Source organism: Conger conger, chromosome 19 (genome assembly GCF_963514075.1).
Source record: "Conger conger chromosome 19, fConCon1.1, whole genome shotgun sequence".
NCBI lineage: Eukaryota > Metazoa > Chordata > Actinopteri > Anguilliformes > Congridae > Conger > Conger conger.
Window position 1 is genome coordinate 5,994,328 of NC_083778.1, and position 23,775 is coordinate 6,018,102.

General features: G+C 42.8%; 1 protein-coding gene across 1 annotated transcript; it reads right to left on the bottom strand.

The window, feature by feature from the left end:
• Positions 1 to 6,705: 6,705 nt before the first annotated feature.
• On the bottom strand, positions 6,706 to 23,416 carry LOC133119301 (receptor-type tyrosine-protein phosphatase gamma-like). The gene is made up of 11 exons (XM_061229835.1): positions 22,739 to 23,416; positions 22,430 to 22,576; positions 21,644 to 21,737; positions 21,289 to 21,362; positions 20,475 to 20,603; positions 19,774 to 19,929; positions 19,315 to 19,457; positions 18,771 to 18,921; positions 17,679 to 17,816; positions 6,934 to 7,093; positions 6,706 to 6,713 (listed from the first exon to the last, which is right to left on the bottom strand). The coding sequence occupies exons 1-11, from the start codon at positions 22,829 to 22,831 to the stop codon at positions 6,706 to 6,708; spliced, it is 1,293 nt and encodes a 430-aa protein (XP_061085819.1). The 5' UTR covers positions 22,832 to 23,416.
• Positions 23,417 to 23,775: the final 359 nt, after the last annotated feature.

The following is a 23,775-nucleotide window of genomic DNA, read 5'->3' on the forward strand; positions in this document are numbered from 1 at the left end:
CATTAAGCACCATTACCGTCAACTTCCATCAAACAAACGACATTGTTTTAGAATGCGGGGAAAGGCCTACCGGCATATTCCGTTCATAAGTTTTGTCTGGAATCAACAAATGCAAACATTCACTCTGGTTGTAAAAAATACTCACCACCGTTCCACAATGCGTACGCTACCTGGTTCTCCTGGGAAATCGCGCGGCCATACCACAGCGTAAAAATAGGGGCGTCTCGTGGGCTGCCAGTGGACGAGACCACGTAGACAGTGGTGGTTTAATGCAAACGACAAACACGGGAATTTTATCAACACTGAGTGGTCTGCAAAATGTTGAATATGTTGGTTTGTTTTGAGTTTGCTTATTTGGTTAATTTATGTGGTAAAAACATGTGTTGTTCAGTTTATTGAATAGTGCTAGAGTTGGGGTTACCCAGTGGGTGGGGCTACAGGAAGCCTTAGCCTATATTAGGTCCCATGGCCAGAATACGGGAGGATGGTTGAGAGAGAAGGTACGGTCAGACCTTCTCTCTCAACCCCTAATACCAATGAATTAAATGTTTAATCTTTCCCCATTTTATTTAATTTGATATAACTGATGGTAAAATCAATGTATGATGTTTGCTCTTACTAAGAGCAAAGATCATACATTTTGCTGCCGCAGTTTGCTGCGTTTTTTCTGAATTCAGCAGACGCCTTTTTGGGGAAACTTTTTAAAACAAACGAAGACATCGACAAACTGCTACGGTCTCAAATATTAAACATAGAAAACATTAGTTTGTTTGCTAATCACGTAAATGTAAAAGTCAAATTATAATCTTTGAAAGCATCTAGCATCTAAATTAAAATTTAAGGTCAGCATGCTGAAGCTTAACTTTTACTGACAAAAGCAAACCGTCTGATTTAAAATAACATTTTCAACAAACCCACAGCAGTCTACAAGCTCAATGACGCTACACCTCATCACAGGTTATCAAGGATTTTTTCATTAATTATAATTATCAGTCCACGCAGTTATGTTTTACCCTATACTGTTTTGTCAATGTCACCGTGCAAATTACAGAAATAAAACATTTCTTATGAAAGCAAATGAATGAATCAAACCCAGTTTGAAGCGACTGAAAATGATAACTAATCCTGTTGTACATACTTAAAGCCATAGCTCATATTCATTCTACAATATTATATATCATATATATTGGCTTCTGAAAGTATTAAGTAATCAATCATAAATAACTCAATTTAACGGTGACACTTTTTGAATATTCCAACACTTTACATTACATTTTTCATTTTGTCATTAATACTGAATTATATTTTACAAACTACCGAAAAAACGATATCTACGACGGCGTATTTACGACGGCGTATTAGGGCCATTGCCGGTAAAAAAAAAAAAAAAAACGGAGTGGGGGGAGGGGGGTAATATTCTGAGATTAAACTCAGAATTTTCTGAGTTTAAAGTCGCAAATTTGCCACTTTATAAAGTCGCAAATTTGCCACTTTATAATTTCGCAAATTTACGAGGAAAAAAAAAATTATGCTTTTTAAACACATCCCTTCACTTTGCAACTTGGATCACACCGCCACCGCTTCCACTTGCAATGGATGACCTAATCAAGTTATACTTTGCAATCGGATTTAGCAATAAGGAAATACTCTTGATCTTAGCCCAGAATCACCATATTATCATAAGCATCCGGACTTTGAAGAGACATTGCCGTAAACTGGGTCTATTCAGAAGAAAACAACATACTGATTTGGATGAGGTGATCGCTTTTGTGCATCAGGAACTACAACACAATGGACAGATGCAAGGATATCGCTGGTTACATCTACGGGCAATTCAAATGGGATTTGTGGTACAGCAGGACACAATACGACAGATCATCAAATTAATTGATCCTCAAGGTGTGGATCTTAGAAGAGCGCAGCGTCTTAGGCGCAGGCAGTACAACACTAAAGGGCCTAATGCTCTTTGGCACATGGACTCCTATGACAAATTGAAGCCCTATGGTATAGGGATTAACGGATGCATAGATGGTTTCAGTCGTTTTGTTTGTTTGGATGGAAGCTTACACAACAAACAACGACCCCAAGGTTATAGCTGACTATTATATGAAATGCGTTACGCGCTTGGGTGGGTGTCCAGAGAGGATTCGTGCGGACAATGGCACTGAAAATGGACATGTCGCTAACATGCAGGTGTTTCTGAGGAGAAACCACACCGACACCTTCGCCAAAGAGAATAGTTTTATTTATGGACGCGGTACGGGCAATCAACGTTTTGAATCCTGGTGAGGAATACTGCGCAAACAAAGCGTTCAGTTCTGGATGAACATGTTCAAAGCTCACCAAGACAATGGCCACTTCTCTGGATACTTTTTGGATAAAAGCCTAATCCAGTTCTGTTTCCTCAACCTCGTTCAGGTAAGACATCATTACATTAATGACACTATTAATATGAATATTCATTTTGCACAAAAATAGAAAGTAAAATAAACACTGAACGTTTGTTTTCCTTCTCTCTCTCTTTCTCTCTCAGCATACACGTGTGTTAATATAGGCCTATGTAAATAATACATTTAAAGTTCGTGACACCTGCATCGGGTTTGAATGAATCCAAAGTTAAACAGAATTTGTTTGAAGTACATCAAACTTATGTAATTAGAGTCTATTATATAAACACCCCCTATAGCCTCATGTCTTTTCATAATCACAAGCAATCACAAAACAATTATTGTCATCGGGTGAGTTGTATTGCCTCTGCAAAACCCGAGAGTAAAAGAGAGAGAAGAGGTCACAATTATGAACGCACTTACAGTCTATGGAACGTGCTCATTTATGGAGAAAGAACATCATGATTGATAATATGACACACAGCGCGCCTGATGTAGCTGATACAATTAACGATTGGAGCTTTCCAGCTGCGTATTACGCACACAGTCAATTCCATGCAGGTAGTCAGTGAATTTCACGCGCAGGCTGTACACACAAAAAACAAAGTACAGCATAATCAGACTGTAGCTCAAAACAGCACGCGCACACACTGTACACTGTATGCAGTCTCCACATCATCAGCGCATCAGAGAACGATCCAGATGAAAACTGTACAAACGACCTATTACTTAACACAGAACACTTAATTTTATTCAGTGAAAATGAAATGTGTTAAGTTAAAATATTTAGTCTTAGTCTAACCGGTCCCAGCCGAAATGGGCTAGGACTGTAAGTCAAGCGCAATGTTAAAGTAACCTATGGCCTGATCTATAAGTGAGTGACAATAATGCAATACCTAGGCTACACACCACCTCAAGTGTAACTGTCCTGTAATGTATATTCTTGCAGAAAGAAGTGGATGAAGTGGTGCGAACATGGAACACCCACAAGATCAGACCCAGGCCAGGTCAAGATGTGCATGGAGGTCGTCCAGTCATCATGTACACAGTCCCACAGGTGTACGGTGCTGAGGACAAGCTCAAAACAGTGGACGAGTGCACACCCAAGAGTCAGCTCCCTTGTGATGAGACTGTTTTCGAGCTCTGTGTACTACTAATGCAGGAGAATGGATGGGATGCTCCTACAGATGCATTTGATGCTGCAGAACTGTACACCTCACTTAGAACAGTGATACTGCAAAATATTTAGAGATGGATGTTACGGTCAGGGTTTGTTTGGGTGTGTCCTGTTGTTTTGTCTGTTGTCCCTCTCCTCTGTCACTCTCCCAGGTCCCTGATTCATGCCAGCTGTCGGACCTTGCCAATCAGCCCACAACCAATCAGAGGGTGTTCCACCATCCTCAAGAGCCCTGCTGTTCAACCACACCTCAGTTATTTTCACCTTTCTGTTTTTGCAAGAGAGCATGCTGAAATTGTTTGCTCTTCAGACCTGCTTTTTGTTTGCTCTTTGTATAGTTTTTGTTATGGGTAAAGTTAGCAGGAGAAAAGGGGTATAGGTAAGAGCTGCCCATGGGCGTACATACTTACACGTAGGGGTTTTCTTTGTCAACACACACTAGGTAAATTGGGGACATGCCATCACTGTAGTTTTTGGCTAGTTTAGCTAGTAGCCGGTCATTACGGCTATGGTCTAGATTTTGGTAGATTAAGTTAGGGAATGTTTATAATTGTTTATTTTCACTATTGTCAACACATTGGTATACTGTAATATGTTGCGCTTCCCACCTGTCGGTCCCCTAGACTATACAGCCAAGGGTTCGTAATAATGGACTTTACTCTGTTGCATTCCTATTATTACATTGTGTTACTGGTGACATAAAGCAGTGGTTCTCAAACTTTCTTTACTAGTGTACCGCCGCTACAACATTCGTTAGTAGTAGTCCTCACCCCCGCCCTGCTGAGAGAGGGGGGGTTAGTCTGCAGTGTAAAGAGGCTGTTGCTGTGGTCAAGGAGCCAGGAGGAGACCAGTCGTGACTCTTCTCGGATGTATCACACCGGAGCACTTCCCTGGAGGCGTCTACACACAGCATATATTTTTCTTTTAGACAAACCAAAGGGTAACCCTGCCACAAAATAAGTTGTTTTTACTGTGAAAATAATTGACAGGGCTGTTATTTCTAAGGACTTACTGTACTGTTTGAAACATTTAGGTTCCCTATGTACTTATACACTTTGAAGTAGTTAAAGCTAAAGTTCAGTTTTTGTCTTTGCAAAACAGCATTTGATTTAATTTTTTATATACATTTAAACATCAATATCAATGGTTTTATGCATAGTTTAAAGGGGCAGTTCACCCAAAACACAAACAAATTATATTTCTGTTTTTCAATTCAAACAACATTGAGCTCCATTGTATTGGGCTGATTGGAGACATCTACAACTTATATCTCCAAACCTTGGCAAATCACACTGAAACGGTTTGGATGGATAGATAGCACTCTGGGTAAGGGGAAAATGATTTAATGATCATCTGTTGTATTGTGTCCTGCTGTATCAAAGTATAATTGCTTAGGTCATCCACTGCAGACATGATGCACGGTAAGTGGATTTGCCAAGGTTTGGAAATATCGGTTGTAGATGTCTGCAAACAGCCCAATTTGGAGCTCAGTGGGCCTTCTTTTGTGGTGCTCAAAGCACAAAAAAATTACATTTCAACATAGAATTTTCTCGTCATAACACCATAGACAGTCTAAAGCTGAAGGCACACATGACTGTTAAGCTGTGTTGTGTTCAACAATGTTATTTGGTTTAAATGTGTATGTATGTGTTGCTGAGGAGCAAGGGTGACAACACAATGCACAGCTAAGCAAAACTGCACTTCAATGTTTCTACACATTTGTTCGAGGAAAGTGTTGTATATTCAGTTGCAAAATGAATGTCACTAACACAACTGAACTGACAAGTGTGGATGTGTTTGACTTTGTGACTCACTCAGGCATGTCCATATGTGTGTGTTTTAAGGAGTAGACAGGGTTCAGTTGTTGAGGTGGAATCAGGAAAATGCTAAATTTCTAGGGAGATAGTTAATATCTAAACTACATGACCCAAATTAGTTAACTATTGAAAAATATACTGGGATTTGAATGTAGTTAAACTAGTCAAGTCACGTTTATTTGTATATCCCTTAATAACAATACAGTCTCAAAGGGCTTCACAAGCCCACATTTCACATCGAAACCTAGTCTGAACCCTCACCCGGGCAAGGAACAACTCCCTGAACAACAACCCCTTGGGGGAAAAAACAGGAAGAAACCTTGAGAAGGGACCACAGATGAGGGAGTCCCCCTTCCAGGACAACCAGGCTGCAATGGATGCTGAGTGGGCAACATAATATAATATGACAAATCATAGGATATTTTATTTCTATACTATGCAATGTAGCTAGACAATCATAGGTTAATGTAAGTCTATACTATGCAATCTAAGCTAGAGAATCATAGGTTAATGTATGTCTATACTATGCATTGTAGGCCAGACAGTATGAGAGTCTATTTGCTGGTGCAGCGCGCCGAAGGTAGACGCCTCCAGGGAAGTGCTCCGGTGTGATACATCCGAGAAGAGTCACGACTGGTCTCCTCCTGGCTCCTTGACCACAGCAACAGCCTCTTTACACTGCAGACTAACCCCCCCTCTCTCAGCAGGGCGGGGGGGAGGACTACTACTAACGAATGTTGTAGTGGCGGTACACTAGTAAAGAAAGTTTGAGAACCACTGCTTTATGTCACCAGTAACACAATGTAATAATAGGAATGCAACAGAGTAAAGTCCATTATTACGAACCCTTGGCTGTATAGTCTAGGGGACCGACAGGTGGGAAGCGCAACATATTACAGTATACCAATGTGTTGACAATAGTGAAAATAAACAATTATAAACATTCCCTAACTTAATCTACCAAAATCTAGACCATAGCCGTAATGACCGGCTACTAGCTAAACTAGCCAAAAACTACAGTGATGGCATGTCCCCAATTTACCTAGTGTGTGTTGACAAAGAAAACCCCTACGTGTAAGTATGTACGCCCATGGGCAGCTCTTACCTATACCCCTTTTCTCCTGCTAACTTTACCCATAACAAAAACTATACAAAGAGCAAACAAAAAGCAGGTCTGAAGAGCAAACAATTTCAGCATGCTCTCTTGCAAAAACAGAAAGGTGAAAATAACTGAGGTGTGGTTGAACAGCAGGGCTCTTGAGGATGGTGGAACACCCTCTGATTGGTTGTGGGCTGATTGGCAAGGTCCGACAGCTGGCATGAATCAGGGACCTGGGAGAGTGACAGAGGAGAGGGACAACAGACAAAACAACAGGACACACCCAAACAAACCCTGACCGTAACATCCATCTCTAAATATTTTGCAGTATCACTGTTCTAAGTGAGGTGTACAGTTCTGCAGCATCAAATGCATCTGTAGGAGCATCCCATCCATTCTCCTGCATTAGTAGTACACAGAGCTCGAAAACAGTCTCATCACAAGGGAGCTGACTCTTGGGTGTGCACTCGTCCACTGTTTTGAGCTTGTCCTCAGCACCGTACACCTGTGGGACTGTGTACATGATGACTGGACGACCTCCATGCACATCTTGACCTGGCCTGGGTCTGATCTTGTGGGTGTTCCATGTTCGCACCACTTCATCCACTTCTTTCTGCAAGAATATACATTACAGGACAGTTACACTTGAGGTGGTGTGTAGCCTAGGTATTGCATTATTGTCACTCACTTATAGATCAGGCCATAGGTTACTTTAACATTGCGCTTGACTTACAGTCCTAGCCCATTTCGGCTGGGACCGGTTAGACTAAGACTAAATATTTTAACTTAACACATTTCATTTTCACTGAATAAAATTAAGTGTTCTGTGTTAAGTAATAGGTCGTTTGTACAGTTTTCATCTGGATCGTTCTCTGATGCGCTGATGATGTGGAGACTGCATACAGTGTACAGTGTGTGCGCGTGCTGTTTTGAGCTACAGTCTGATTATGCTGTACTTTGTTTTTTGTGTGTACAGCCTGCGCGTGAAATTCACTGACTACCTGCATGGAATTGACTGTGTGCGTAATACGCAGCTGGAAAGCTCCAATCGTTAATTGTATCAGCTACATCAGGCGCGCTGTGTGTCATATTATCAATAATGATGTTCTTTCTCCATAAATGAGCACGTTCCATAGACTGTAAGTGCGTTCATAATTGTGACCTCTTCTCTCTCTTTTACTCTCGGGTTTTGCAGAGGCAATACAACTCACCCGATGACAATAATTGTTTTGTGATTGCTTGTGATTATGAAAAGACATGAGGCTATAGGGGGTGTTTATATAATAGACTCTAATTACATAAGTTTGATGTACTTCAAACAAATTCTGTTTAACTTTGGATTCATTCAAACCCGATGCAGGTGTCACGAACTTTAAATGTATTATTTACATAGGCCTATATTAACACACGTGTATGCTGAGAGAGAAAGAGAGAGAGAAGGAAAACAAACGTTCAGTGTTTATTTTACTTTCTATTTTTGTGCAAAATGAATATTCATATTAATAGTGTCATTAATGTAATGATGTCTTACCTGAACGAGGTTGAGGAAACAGAACTGGATTAGGCTTTTATCCAAAAAGTCTCCAGAGAAGTGGCCATTGTCTTGGTGAGCTTTGAACATGTTCATCCAGAACTGAACGCTTTGTTTGCGCAGTATTCCTCACCAGGATTCAAAACGTTGATTGCCCGTACCGCGTCCATAAATAAAACTATTCTTTGGCGAAGGTGTCGGTGTGGTTTCTCCTCAGAAACACCTGCATGTTAGCGACATGTCCATTTTCAGTGCCATTGTCCGCACGAATCCTCTCTGGACACCCACCCAAGCGCGTAACGCATTTCATATAATAGTCAGCTATAACCTTGGGGTCGTTGTTTGTTGTGTAAGCTTCCATCCAAACAAACAAAACGACTGAAACCATCTATGCATCCGTTAATCCCTATACCATATGGCTTCAATTTGTCATAGGAGTCCATGTGCCAAAGAGCATTAGGCCCTTTAGTGTTGTACTGCCTGCGCCTAAGACGCTGCGCTCTTCTAAGATCCACACCTTGAGGATCAATTAATTTGATGATCTGTCGTATTGTGTCCTGCTGTACCACAAATCCCATTTGAATTGCCCGTAGATGTAACCAGCGATATCCTTGCATCTGTCCATTGTGTTGTAGTTCCTGGTGCACAAAAGCGATCACCTCATCCAAATCAGTATGTTGTTTTCTTCTGAATAGACCCAGTTTACGGCAATGTCTCTTCAAAGTCCGGATGCTTATGATAATATGGTGATTCTGGGCTAAGATCAAGAGTATTTCCTTATTGCTAAATCCGATTGCAAAGTATAACTTGATTAGGTCATCCATTGCAAGTGGAAGCGGTGGCGGTGTGATCCAAGTTGCAAAGTGAAGGGATGTGGTTAAAAAGCACAATTTTTTTTTCCTCGTAAATTTGCCACTTTATAAAGTGGCAAATTTGCGACTTTAAACTCAGAGAATTCTGAGTTTAATCTCAGAATATTACCCCCCTCCCCCCACTCCGTTACCGACAATGGCCCTAATACGCCGTCGTAGGGGGGATATCTGCTTCTGGACAACTAATGGCTTCAAATTAAGAGACCCGTCTGTGTAAAATTATTAACAGGAATTAAATAGTTATATTCATTTAAATAGCCGAATTACAAGGTTTGTTGAAACCAAATTATTTTATTTCATTTTACGCACACAATATCGGCTCAGAGTTCCTACTTCTTCACTTAGCCGTCAGGCAAATCAATAAACAATTTGTCCAGCCCCTAGTTCTCATTGTTTCTCAAAGTAACTCTGTAAAAGTGGAAGTATACATACATTTTAACTGGCATATATTAAAAAAAATAATAAACTTACCACACAAAGAAACGTGCGTCTTTCCCTTAGCAATGGCTGGACGAAGCAAGCGGGAATGTGCGCGCTTCGGAGACGCGCTTTATAGCACGTGTGTGTGAAATTCACTCAAGACATTCTTAAAGAGAACACGCTGTGTTTAATTAATTACGTTCTTTGTCGGCCTCTTATGATTTTTTATTCTGTTCTGTTACACTTCAGCTGCATTTTTACAGCTACGCTTGTATGGATAAATTTTCATTCATGAGGGTGAAATTGACACTAATTGTAGAGCCCTGCGATGGTCACTACGGCTCGAATCCGCCCTTTGGCAAACCATGACATAAATAATGGAAACTATTTCCTTGTAGAATTGTCCCATAATCATGTTTGTTGTGTCATTAGATCTCCAGCTCCATTTCACTATGGATAGGAAATCCTTTCTGCCATCATTCTACTTAATAGTTACAATTAAGGTATTTGGCTTTGTCCCCCACTGTTTACTCTGAACAATTTGGGATTGGATGGAATTTGTTTTAAGTACATTGTTTTGAATGGCTGTTATTGTAACTCTGTAAATGTTTTTTTATTTTTTTTATTTTATTGTTTCAAATTGTAAAAATTAGGGATATGTTACGGCCCCCTGCTCTGTGCTACTTATTCTGGCGTTACTTCACAGGTGCCTTGTTGGCGGAGTACCAGGCACCTGTGAAGTAACAGGTGCCTGGTATTATATTAATATAATTATGATAATTTCTCGGAACAGCGCCGCGATATCAACGTGCGGCCAAGAATATATCGCATCCGAAGTGATAAGAACTTCCGTTGAAAATGAATGGGAAAAGTTAAGGAATCCGCGCTGTAAGTACGTCATTCGTTTTTCTCGGAACAGCGCCGCGATATCAACGTGCGGCCAAGAATATATCGCATCCGAAGTGATAAGAACATCCGTTGAGAATGAATGGGAAAAGTTACGCATGTTCAGGGTTAGAATCCCAGGGCCTCATTTATAAAACTGTGCTTAGGATTCACGTCAAAAGGTTGCGTAAGCATGAAACCTAGGACGTGCGTACGCAAAACAATAGTCTGATTTATAAAACAGTGCATACGCACGTCCCACGCCAATTTTCCTTTATAAATCACAATCAACTCTAAATGTGGCGCAGCTTTGCCGGCTTTATGTCCCGCCCACAGTTGCCTATAAATAGGCAGTGAAACGCCCCTAATGAATATGCATTTCACGAAGACGACAATGGCAAACGCTGAAAAGAAGGCCAAGAAAAGGGATTTCAGCCATTTGATTACCTCTGAAAAGCTACAGGTGTGGGAATTATCCTGTAAATGACGAACAGTTCTGCACAACGAATGTGATGATGACGATGATAATAATAATAATAATAATAATAATAATAATAATAATAATAATAATAATAATACACGTCATTTGTCTAGCACCATTGAAAACACAGTTACAAAATTAAGAGATAAAACGAACAAAAATGTATAACAATAAACACATTATAAAACATAATATATGAATATGATAACAATATATGAAACTATGCTCGTATCTGCCCGACTGACGCATTGTAAACGGCATCAGTGCAGCCATATTATTTATGAGAATACATTTAATAACATGAAGTATTGTTTAACAATTCGTCTACATATTTGAGGGATTATTTTACAACAACATCTCCGTTTATATTTATCATCCTAAATCATATTTTTTGGGCACTCCAGGGAGCATCAATCAAACAGCTGTTTGTTTATTCGTTGTAAGACAGGCTTTTATCCGTTTTTGCAAATTAACTCTTCGTATATGATACGTGAGAGGTAATATTTCATTACATTACATTACATTGCCTGGCATTTAGCAGACGCTCTTATCCAGAGCGACGTACAACAAAGTGCAAATTAAACACAAGACACAATCAGAACCCTTTAAGAGTACAATCAACAACAATCAATTTCGATTTATTTTACACAGTGGTATCTGTTGTATATCATTTTCGACTTCTCTCGTCGCCAAATGTTGTGTTGCACTTAGGAAGGGAGAGAACCCGTATAGCGAGATTCAACAACACAACACTTTAATAAGTATAACAGGGACGAAGCACGTCCTTACAGCAGCCATACCCAGCCATAACTCCCGGCAAATCTTTATACCTTTTAAAATCCTGTTTCACTTCCCGTTTTCCTGGTCTTACGTCACGAGCATTAAAGGCACAGTTTCTAATTTCCCCAGTTAATGTGCGTACGCATGGGTCAGAGTTTCCGTGGAGGACCGCACATTTTCCGGTCAAGTTCGTTTTTTATAAATGCCAAAGTTTGCTTAGAAAGTGGCGTACGCATTCTTTTGTGCCTACGCAACGTTTATAAATGAGGCCCCCAGTTTGCATGTTCTCCTCGTTTGCGTGGGTTTCCTCCGGGTACATTACATTATTGCCATTTGGCAGACGCTCTTATCCAGAGCGACATACAACAAAGTGCATACCTATAACCAGGGATAAGTGCTCTGAAAGACCCTAGAGGGAAGTACAATTCCAATTGCTACCCGTACAACAAAGATAAGAACCTATCTTTTTGTTTTTTAAACAAACAAATAAACAAATAAACAAACAAACAACAAAGCAAAAGTGACCAAACTTACCTATCCAAATACTGCTTACCTAGCCAACTAAAAATACAGAAACACAAAGTAAATCACAAAGACAACAATTAAGGTTCACAGGGAGGTAGGGAGGGATGGGGAGAGGTGCTGCTTGAAGAGGTGTGTCTTCAGTTTGCGCTTGAAGGTGGGGAGAGATTCTACAGTTCTGGGGCCTCATTTATAAACGTTGCGTAGGCACAAAAGAATGCGTACGCCACTTTCTAAGCAAACTTTGGCATTTATAAAAAACGAACTTGACCGGAAAATGTGCGGTCCTCCACGGAAACTCTGACCCATGCGTACGCACATTAACTGGAGAAATGAGAAACTGTGCCCTGATTTAAAAAGGTATAAAGATTTGCCGGGAGTTGTGGCTGGGTATGGCTGCTGTAAGGATGTGCTTCGTACCTGTTATACTTATTAAAGTGTTGTGTTGTTGAATTTTGCTATACGGGTTCTCTCCCTTCCTAAGTGCAACACAACATTTGGCGACGAGAGAAGTCAAAAATGATATACAACAGATACCACTGTGTAAAATAAATCGAAATTGATTGTTGTTGATTGTACTCTTAAAGGGTTCTGATTTTCTGCATGTTTACTCTAGGACTCGGAACTATACTGTCCTCTCAGGTCCTCTTTGCACTTGTTCTTGTGTTTAATTTGCACTTTGTTGTACGTCGCTCTGGATAAGAGCGTCTGCTAAATGCCATGTAATGTAATGTAATGTAATGTAATGAAATATTACCTCTCACGTATCATATACGAAGAGTTAATTTGCAAAAATGGATAAAAGCCTCTCACAACGAATAAACAAACAGGTGTTTGATTGATGCTCCCTGGAGTGCCCAAAAAATATGATTTAGGATGATAAATATAAACGGAGATGTTGTAGAATAATCCCTCAAATATGTAGACGAATTGTTAAACAATACTTCATGTTATTAAATGTATTCTCATAAATAATATGGTGAACAGTCGGACAAATTGCACTGCACTGATGCCGTTTACAATGCGTCAGTCGGGCAGATACGAGCATAGTTTCATATATTGTTATCATATTCATATATTATGTTTGTTTTCCAATGGTGCTAGACAAATAACGTGTATTATTATTATTATTATTATTATTATTATTATTATTATCATCGTCATCATCACATTCGTTGTGCAGAACTGTTCGTCATTTACAATCAATCAGGATAATTCCCACACCTGTAGCTTTTCAGAGGCAATCAAATGGCTGAAATCCCTTTTCTTGGCCTTCTTTTCAACGTTTGCCATTGTCGTCTTCGTGAAATGCATATTCATTAGGGGTGTTTCACTGCCTATTTATAGGCAACTGTGGGCGGGACATGAAGCTGGCAAAGTTGCGCCACATTTAGAGTTGATTGTGATTTATAAAGGAAAACTGGCGTGGCACTGTTTTATAAATCAGAATATTTTTTTGCGTAGGCACGTCCTAGGTTTCATGCTTACGCAACCTTTTGACGTGAATCCTAAGCACAATTTTATAAATGAGGCCCCTGACCTCAACGAGGAGTTCGTTCCACCACCGTGGAGCCAGAACAGGCAGTCGTCGTGAGCGTGAGGTGGAGGTTCGGAGAGGAGGAGGTGCCAAGCTGCCTGTGGAGGCTGAACGAAGAGGTCTGGCAGGGGTGTAGTGTCTGATGATTTTTTGTAGGTAAGCTGGGGAAGACCCCTTAACTGCTTGGAAGGCTAGCACCGATGTTTTGAATTTGATGCAAGCCATGACAGGCAGCCAGTGGAGGGAAGTAAGCAGGGGGGTGACGTGTGAGTATTTGGGAAGGTTGAAGACCAGACGAGCTGCTGCATTCTGGATGAGTTGGAGGGGTCTGATGGCGGACGCTGGGAGGCCAGCCAAGAGGGAATTGCAGCAGTGCAGGCGGGACAGAACCATCGCTTGGACCAGGAGCTGGGTCGAGTAGGGGGTGAGAAAGGGGCGGATTCTCCGTATGATGTATAGGAAGAACCTGCATGACCGGGTCACCGCAATGTTCTCGGAAAGGGACAGTTTGCTGTCCATCACCACACCGAGGTTCTTTGCACTGGGTGATGGCGTGAGTGTGGTATCCCCGAGGGAAATGTTGAGATCCAGATGGGGAGAGGTATTAGCAGGGATGAATATCATTTCAGTCTTACCTGGGTTGAGCTTTAGATGGTGGTTGTCCATCCAGCTCTGGATGTCACTCAGACAAGCAGAGATATGGAGATATAGCCTACGCTTATTCACAGATATTTGACCAGCTGTAGAATTATGACGGTAAGCTTTCCCTCGCTCTCTCTTGTTTTCCGTATACCACGCTTTGTGCTCTACCCACCTTCCTCTCTCTATAATTAACATCTGGGTTACACCTACAAAGCACTTCATACAGTGTACCATACCACCTTCTAGCACAGACTGAAGACACACCTCTTCAAGCTGCACCTCTCCCTGCTCCTCCCTACCTCCCTGTAAACCTTAATTGTTGTCTGTACTTGTGTTATTTACTTGTGTTATTAGGATGATACCTTTGCTAGTTTTGTTTGGCTCGGTAAACAGTTTACTCCTATATTTGCGTGGTGCGGTATTATCAGATAGGCCCTGGTCCTTATCTTTGTTGTACTCATAGCAGTTGAAATTGTACTTCCCTTTAGGGTCTTTCAGCGCACTTATCCCTGGTTGTGCGTATGCACTTTGCACTTTGTTGTACATCGCTCTGGATAAGAGCGTCTGCCAAATGGCAATAATGTAATGTGAATGTAATGACGCTCAATCAATCACCATTAAGCAGCCACAAAATGTGTACATTATTGTCATCATCAGTGAATAATGGCATCCCAATTAATTAATCGTAAAGGATAATAGTATGATCCTATATGGGCAGTAATGACATTATGCACTAAACCCAGAGGTTTCCGCTGATAGTTGGTCATTGCGGTTTCGTGTTTGAAACACTTCTGATGACACCATCCATTAATTACATTCAATTCGACTTGCAATAAATGAAAGCTGCCATCTTAGTCACGACACCCAGCTGTATGCACGGCATGCCTTAATGCTGAATTTTCCCAGACCCGATCTTTCGGAATTGATACATCAACCTCTTGGTTGTCAAGTGATCGATATCTTGCGCGTCTGTGTTTAATCAGCATCTGTGCACTAAACTGAGCACTTTTCTTGGTCTTGAAGCATAACATTCACATTTGCGTAGTCAATTGTGAGGAGAAAAAATATACCCACACGAGTAGCAACCTGACAATTACTACAGAGGTCGCATGGCCAAAAACTGCCAACATTTAGGTTTTAAAATAAGGGGCATATTTTCGGGCTGTTGGTTTTGCAGCTGAGAGGGACTATTTAGTGTGAAGGGGACCGTATCCCCAAACTTTAAACCTAACTATGCCCTAAGCTTGCAATCAACTCTGACTCCGATTGGTCATCAGCGACAATAATTAACTGTCACACAGATGCCTTCCCAGATAGCCAATCAAAATGAAGCTCGCCAAGGAATGCACAGATTACATTACATTACATTATTGGCATTTGACAGACGCTCTTATCCAGAGCGACGTACAACAAAGTGCATATCCATAACCAGGGATAAGTTCGCTGAAAGACCCTAGAGGGAAGTACAATTTGAACTGCTACCTGTACAACAAAGATAAGGACGAGGGCCAATTTTTTAAACATTTTTTTTTTAACAAGAAACAAACAAACAGAGCAAAAGTGACCAAAGTTAACTATCAAAACACTGCTTACCTAGCCAACTAAAAAATACCGATACACAAAGCAAGTCACAGAGACAACAATTAAGGTTCACAGGGAGGTAGGGAGGGATGGGGAGAGGTGCTGCTTGAAGAGGTGTGTCTTCAGCTTGCGCTTGAAGGTGGGGAGAGATTCTACAGTTCTGACCTCAACGGGGAGTTCGTTCCACCACCGTGGAGCCAGAACAGACAGCAGTCGTGAGCGTGAGGTGGAGGTTCGGAGAGGGGGAGGCGCCAAGCGGCTTGCGGAGGCTGAACGAAGAGGTCTGGCAGGGGTGTAGGGTCTGATGATTTTTTGTAGATAAGCTGGGGAAGACCCCTTAACTGCTTGGAAGGCTAGCACCAATGTTTTGAATTTGATGCAAGCCATGACAGGCAGCCAGTGGAGGGTAGTAAGCAGGGGGGTGACGTGTGAGTATTTGGGAAGGTTGAAGACCAGACGAGCTGCTGCATTCTGGATAAGTTGGAGGGGTCTGATGGCGGATGCTGGGAGGCCAGCCAAGAGGGAATTGCAGTAGTCCAGGCGGGACAGAACCATCGCTTGGACCAGGAGCTGGGTCGAGTAGGGGGTGAGAAAGGGGTGGATTCTCCGTATGTTGTACAGGAAGAACCTGAATGACCGGGTCACCGCCGCTATGTTCTCGGAAAGGGACAGTCTGCTGTCCATCACCACACCGAGGTTCCTTGCACTGGGTGACGGCGTGAGTGTGGTATCCCCGAGGGAAATGGAGAGATCCAGATGGGGAGAGGTATTAGTAGGGATGAATATCATTTCAGTCTTGCCTGGGTTGAGCTTTAGATGGTGGTTGTCCATCCAGCTGTGGATGTCCCTCAGGCAAGCAGAGATACGGGCTGAAACCTGCGTATCAGACGGCGGGAACGAGACGAAGAGTTGGGTATCGTCCGCGTAGCAGTGATAGGATAGCCCATGTGCAGTGATCACAGGGCCAAGGGAGCGAGTGTAAAGAGAAAAAAGAAGCGGGCCTAGGACTGAGCCCTGGGGAACTCCTGTGGCGAGGGGCCGAGGTGTCGATACCGAACCAGCCCAAAATCCTACTTACTCAGACGCACCTGCTCACATTAAATTAATTTTCTTCTACAACTAGACGCGTGTATTTTATCTCATATATGGCTGAAGTAATCAACAATAATCCAGGACTGACATGGTCCTTCAAAAAAATAAACCAACACTGTATTGTCAGAAATATTAGATTTAATCTTTCAACTAAATGACTTACCATAAGTTCAGTCTCAATGGAAATTTCTACATTACTTGAAAAATCTCTGTAATAAAATATAAAATTAGACACATAAATAGGATTTTGGTCTGTTGACATGGTCACTGTCGTATGATTTATTACAGTAGTAGTCCATGTTCTTGTTCCATCTCTGCCATGTGTGTACACATTAGAAACAATCATATTTACAATATGTCTATTTGTAAAACACTGTCCAAGTATATGCACTCTACAAAAAAATACAGTAATATCATTACAATGTACTTTTCTCCTTTTTTGTTTTGATGAATAACAACAAATCTTTAAAAAAAAATACATTTCAGAGAAATAACAAATAGGCCCATTACAATGTACTTTTTTCCTTTTTTTTGTTTTGATGAATAACAACAAATCTTCCAAAAAATACATTTCAGACAAATAACAAATAGACCCAAAGTGTGAGCAACACTGCAGCCATTTCAAAATTGCCATTAGTTAAAATAAAAATCATACAAAAGCAGAAAAGGGTATGAAAACAAATTATGTAAAGGCATGCATTAAAATATCGTACAGTTATGGGCAGCGGTGAAGTCTGACCAGTTGTAACGCAGGATTGAAAGGTACTGACAGGAAAGGCCAAAGCGCCGGAGTGTCAGTTCAGGCAGAGTTCTCCCAGAGAACAGGCTGCTCCTGGGGGCGGCCGTGGGCTATACCAGAGACTCCAGACTCTCGGCTGTGTCTCCGATGCCGCAGGGAACGCTCCCGTTGTTGTCCGCGCACTGCAGCGCCCTCTCATCCTCCTGGTTGTTCACCAGGCTCAGGAGGGCCGTGTACAGGAACTGGTACTGCTCCTGCAGGGGCAGGCACACCACTCAGTTAAACCAGTCAAACCACTCACCTCCCCGCATAGACAAACCAGTCACCTCCCCGCTTTAAAAAACCTGTCAACCTTCCACTTTCCAAAACCAGTCAACTCTCCACTTTCAAAAACCAGTCAACTCTCCACTTTCAAAAACCAGTCAACTCTCCACTTTCAAAATCCACTCAGTGCGGGTTCAGAACAGGTTTAGTGTGAGTCTCGTTTAAAAGAAATGGTCAGACACCAGAACACTGAACCGAATAGCAAGACCACAGGAAACGAAGTTAACGTTACAGTCTTTATTAACTTCAGAGCAGTTCAGACAGGCAGGGGTCGATAAGGCAGTGTCTAGGCTATGGTTCAATATCCAGGCAAAGGGCTACAACAAGGATAATCCAGAGAATAGTCGAGGTCACAGGCAAAGGGTCGAAAACACACAGTCCAGACACAAACAAAATTCTAAATCAAAATCAGAAAAGCAGAAGGGGATCCAAATACAGCAGGTCAAAAGAGACAAAACAGGTCGCAAAGAAGATCAGACAGAAATAAATTCTGGAGAGTATGGCAAAAGCTCATGACAATCTGGCAATGAACTACAAAAACACAGGGTTTTTTACACATAGTTAAGAGGGAAATGACAATCAGGAAGTGTGATGCTGGTGAAACAAAAAGCAGGGAATGAATGAACTGACAGACTACGGTGTGCACAGAGGGTAAGTATAAACAGAAACGCTAAAGACTTAGACAAAACAGATAACAGAAAACACGGAACCTAACAGATATATACAATGAACATATCTCTATGAGAGGCTACACTGGGGATCGAACCAGCGACCTTGCGCGTCCCAGTCAAGCGCCTTAACCACTACGCTACAGGCTTTGGCAGAATCCACACTGCTAGAGCACGGACGGTAGAAAGAACACACTGCAGAGTGGCGTGGCTCACGATTCTGAGACTCGCGATGTCGCTGAAGACCCCGGGCCTCGCGAGGTTGGTCAGCCGGGCCACCTGGAACACGTCCGTGCGGTTCTCCTGCTCCAGTTGCCGTGACAGCGTCCACAGAGTGCAGAACGTTGCCGCGGAGACGCCGCCGTACCTGGGCAATCGGAAAAACGAACTATTTCTCCTCACCATCGACACATTGTGCGTCTACAAGGTGCTTTCCCTCCCTCAGTGGCGTCTGGAAGAGAGATGCTGCCTCCAACACTGCAAACAGCAGGTCCAGTCCAGCCCGGCCAAACACAGACCTCTTCACAGGCATACCTATTTTTCAGCAACGTTACTAAACTAGCTAGTTTGGTGATACGTCGCAATTAGTTGAGCAGCTGTGAAAGCCACTGCCGTGTGCCTTCCAGTGATCACTGAGGGCCCATATTCCCCACTACAGGAAGTGTGTAAAAGATGCCGAAACTAGCATTAGTTTTGTAGGTTTTTACTTTCCACAAGCACACAAGCTCATCCACGCGGGGGGGGGGGGGGGGGTTCTTACAGGTCCTGGACGACCACGGGTCCCTCTCCGGAGAGGCTGGCGTCCCGCACCTTGCTGATGAGCTCAAAGCTGCTGCTGATGGGGCTGTCTGGATTGGGCCAGCGGGGAGACTGGAACCTCCTCACCTCCAGCACATAGTCATCCTGCCAGCAGATTAGAGAGAGGACGATGTGTGTGTGTATGTGTGTACGCAAGGGTGTGTGTGCCTGTGTCTCTGTGTGTATGTGTACACAAGGGTGTGTGTGTGTGTGTGTGTGTGTGTGTGTGCGCGTATGCATAGGTAGGCCAAGGGGTCTGTGGATCCATCTCCATAAAAGTAATTTCAGTCTATTCCCATCAGCCAGAGCCATTTCACTGTACTGTTCTCTCCTGCAGAGACACTGTTCGGCACTGCAGGTGCTTCCTTCCCGGCTCTGAATGAGTGGGTCGCTCAGTGTGTAAGTCTGGAAGCCTTATTACCTGATTAGCTTCCAGGATGAAGTCCTGCACCACCATCCTGTCCTCGTTGGACAGACACACGCCGGTTTCACCCGTCAGGGTGACGGTGAACATCTCGCACCTGATTGGTTGCTCCTTACGGGGCCAGAAAACACTGACCGTGTTCTCCTCCTCTGTCTAATGAAAGAGGAAGATGGATGAGGCTCTTCTCCACCTCCAAAAATTACCTTTTTCAAATTAATCATTGTTTCTTTAAAGCTTTTGGATAAAATCTTTTGACTTATTGGCCACTAAATTACACTTCTTGAACAAAATAAATATATTTAATGGAGAGAAAATGCTGTGGACCGATGCTTTATCTTCAGAAAATGCGCACAGGGTTGGTACACATACCCAACAAACATCCTAAGGAAATCCCAGGTGTCTCTCTTCTTCGACAATTAATAAAGGTCTTTATTACGTGATCCATTACAAAGTCAAAAAACACACTTCGCAATGTAACCACAATACAATACCCATACAATAAAAAAGGTTTTTATTTTCTGAGAAGAGAAATCAACCTGAAATATAATTCCTGCTTTGGTTCTTCAGGACCAGGGTAGTGTAGCCAATGTCATAACACTGCAACCAATCAGATTCAATTGCTACAATGCTACAGCCAATCAGCTCCTGTGTTACTGCATTGCAGCCAATCAGGTAATGTGTTACTGCGCTGTACCCACCGTGACCTGTGCGTCGGGCAGCGTAACGATGACCTGGGCGTTGTGGTCCCACACCATCCTCCAGAAGTCCAGGGTGGTATTGGGAAGTGGAGTCTGGGTGAGGATGAACTCATGGCTCCGGTGGTACCCCTAAAGCAACGGCAAGGGACCGGGGATTGAGGTAGCAATGCTACCAGTGCTTACAGTCTTCCAGTATTGCAGCTTATTAAGCTATCTGGTCCATTCTCCTTTTCATTCCTTCCCATTTAACGAGCCAGCGCACACGCTTTGCTGCCAAAAAGCCCCATCGTCCAAAATGTCCGCCTCCATGAACTGGCTTCTCGTACCATTGAGCTGCTCCCATAGGAACCCATGGATGCTATCTCCAGTTCTAATCCCGCTCTCACTGACTGTTGAGGACTTTGCAGTTTTCTCCTCCCATACGGTAAAGAATCTTGGGATGACTCCCTGGCTCCACAAGTATCCTCTACACAAGGTTGGTGGTTCTAATCCCAGTGTAGCCACAATAAGATCCGCACAGCCGTTGGGCCCTTGAGCAAGGCCCTTAACCCTGCATTGCGTGCTGCTTTAACTTGTGGAAGAACCTACGCACTTGTAAATCGCTTTGCATTAAAAGCGTCTGCCAAATTACTAAAATGTAAATGTAAAATGTTCTTCTGCACAGTACCTCCATGTTACACAGTCACCCAACACAATCCCTGCTCTTCTATTGGTTCTTAGCAAACGTGCAGTGATTGGTGAAGCTGCTTTCTTCCACTAAAGTGCCTCAGTGACAGTGGTATCCCAGTTGTATGCCCCCCACCAACCCTCGTACCGTGACATAGGAGGCGTTGATGTAGTCCGTCGTCTCTCCCACCACTGTGGATAGACACACTCTGGACCTCTCCACTAGAAGCACAAGCAACATTGTCATGGTGACCGTCTTTTCCAAAAAACTGAGAGACCCTTCATATGTAGACTTCAAAAATTCACACCATAAACCCAAAATATGAAACACACTGCTGGTGTTATACGACAGCACCCCAAACTAACTCACTGCAAGATCAGCCTGAGAGCAGAATACACTCTCGCACTCTCGCACTCTCGCACTCACTCTCTCACTCTCTCACTCTCTCACCCTCTCACTCCCTCGCTCTCTCACTCTCTCACTCTCTCATTCACTCACTCACCGGGTAGGAGTGAGGAGCAGCGGTTCTTCTCCCTGTTGCAGGGGCTGAGGGCGGTGGTGTAGTCACACTGCTTGGGGCTGGTCTGGCTGATGAGCTGTGAGGAGACAGAGTACAGAGGACAGTGCTTAGGCCTGATGCTAGATCCAACATCTTACACACACTCAAGCACTTCCTCAACCCTTTAACGGGTGACAAATGAACGGGGCATTCTCATGCTCATGTCACAGTCACCAATGGTAACTGAAAGCAATAAAGTTCTAGAACACTGACTTAACAGTTTTGGGGGAAAAAAACAAAAACATTTAAAAAAAAAAATTACCTCCTGAACCACTACCCAGGATAATATATCAAACACAGGACATTTACATGGGATAATTTCTCACAATATTTAGACTTTAACATTACATTACATTACATTATTGGAATGTGGTAGATGCTCTTATCCAGAGCAACGTACAGTTGATAGACTAAGCAGGAAATCCTCCCCTGGAGCAATGCAGGGTTAAGGGCCTTGCTCAAGGGCTGTGCGGATCTTATTTTGGCTATACCGGGATTAGTACCACCGACTTTGTGTATGCCAGTCATTTACCTTAACCACTATGCTACAGGCCAAAATCAAGGCCGTAACAGAAATCAAAGCCAAATAAACACTTCATGCTTCAAGCTGATGGACAGAACCTTCTGGTCCATTGCTAGTGCTTCCCTCCGAGACCTGAATCATAATGCAGAACTCATGCAAAACTCTGCGTGTTTATTTTTCATATTAATACTTTTCTTTTTTTCCACCTTGAATTGCCTCTCCAGATGGGTTCGACCAGACTGCCCTGGGGTCAGAAGGTCGTTGACGTAGCCATGGATACACGAGGAGGAAACCTCGGTCTCCCTGCTCAGAATGGCCTCCACCAGGGCATCGTGGATGAAGACGTACTGCTCCTGTTGTACACACAGAGTAGCTGCATCAGCCCTAATATGCAAGCCCCCCCCCCCACCTTTTAACCTTGCTCTCAACCAGTTTGGTGAATCCTTGTGGTCTGGTCTGTGACATCATCATGGGTTGTACCAAGTCCTTTCCTGTAAAGGGGTGCGTGCTCGTACCTCGGTCTGCACCAGGTAGTTCCTCTGCGTGCGGATGTGTTTGAGGAACCCCAGGACATTGACCGTGCCCTGCTCCTTGATTTGCTGCAGCATGCTGTCCAGCACAATGTAGGTCCCGGTCCTGCCCACTCCAGCACTGCACACACACACACACACACACACACACACACAGGAGAGTCTGCCATTTTACCCTCCAAACTGTTCTCCCGGGAGACGCACCTCTACCAGAGTCGGCCATTTTAGCCTCATCCTCAATACTTTCCAAATTGTTAATGCCCATTTAAGCTCAAGCACAACCTGCAGATCACCTGCAGGGGCATTTTCAGGGTCGGCCTTTTCTCCCCAGAAGTCATCCAGATCAATTTAACAAACACTGCGAAACAACACTTATCTTTCCATGTGTTTTACACTTGTTATAAGAGCAAAATCTTTTTTCTCCACAAGGAAATATTAGCTTGTTTTAAGTTACCGTTTGCTCGCAATTTATGTTACCCCGGTATCAAATCTTGAATACAGTTAATCTGGCTTACTTTTGTCTTTCTTTGTGTTTAAAATTTTAACTCTAAGTATCAGACTGAAATACTTGCTCTGACCACACCTGGTTCAATACCTCATTGTTTTGGATTGAAATGCTTTTCTACGCTTTACTGAGCTTCACTGAGCTACTGTGTATTGCAAAAGAAAGTGCTGACGATTGGGCTTTTGGCACCAGAGCATGTGCACTGGCTAGTTAAATGGGTAGGAATGATGAGGAGAATGGACCAGATAGCTTAATAATCTGCAATACTGGAAGACTGTAAGATTTACAATTCTCTTGTAACAATGTTTTAACACAAAAATCTTACCTATTATACCTTTAAACCGGCACTGCACTGTACTGCACTATTTCCTGAAGCAATATCTAGCTTTATAAATGAGTTTGCTATGTAAAAATGAAAAGGCTGTGTCTGGATGAGTGTCTGCTAAAAGCCAGTCATGTACCCTGTAATGGCACACCATACAGCACATAAACACACACATTACAAATTGCAGTAGTC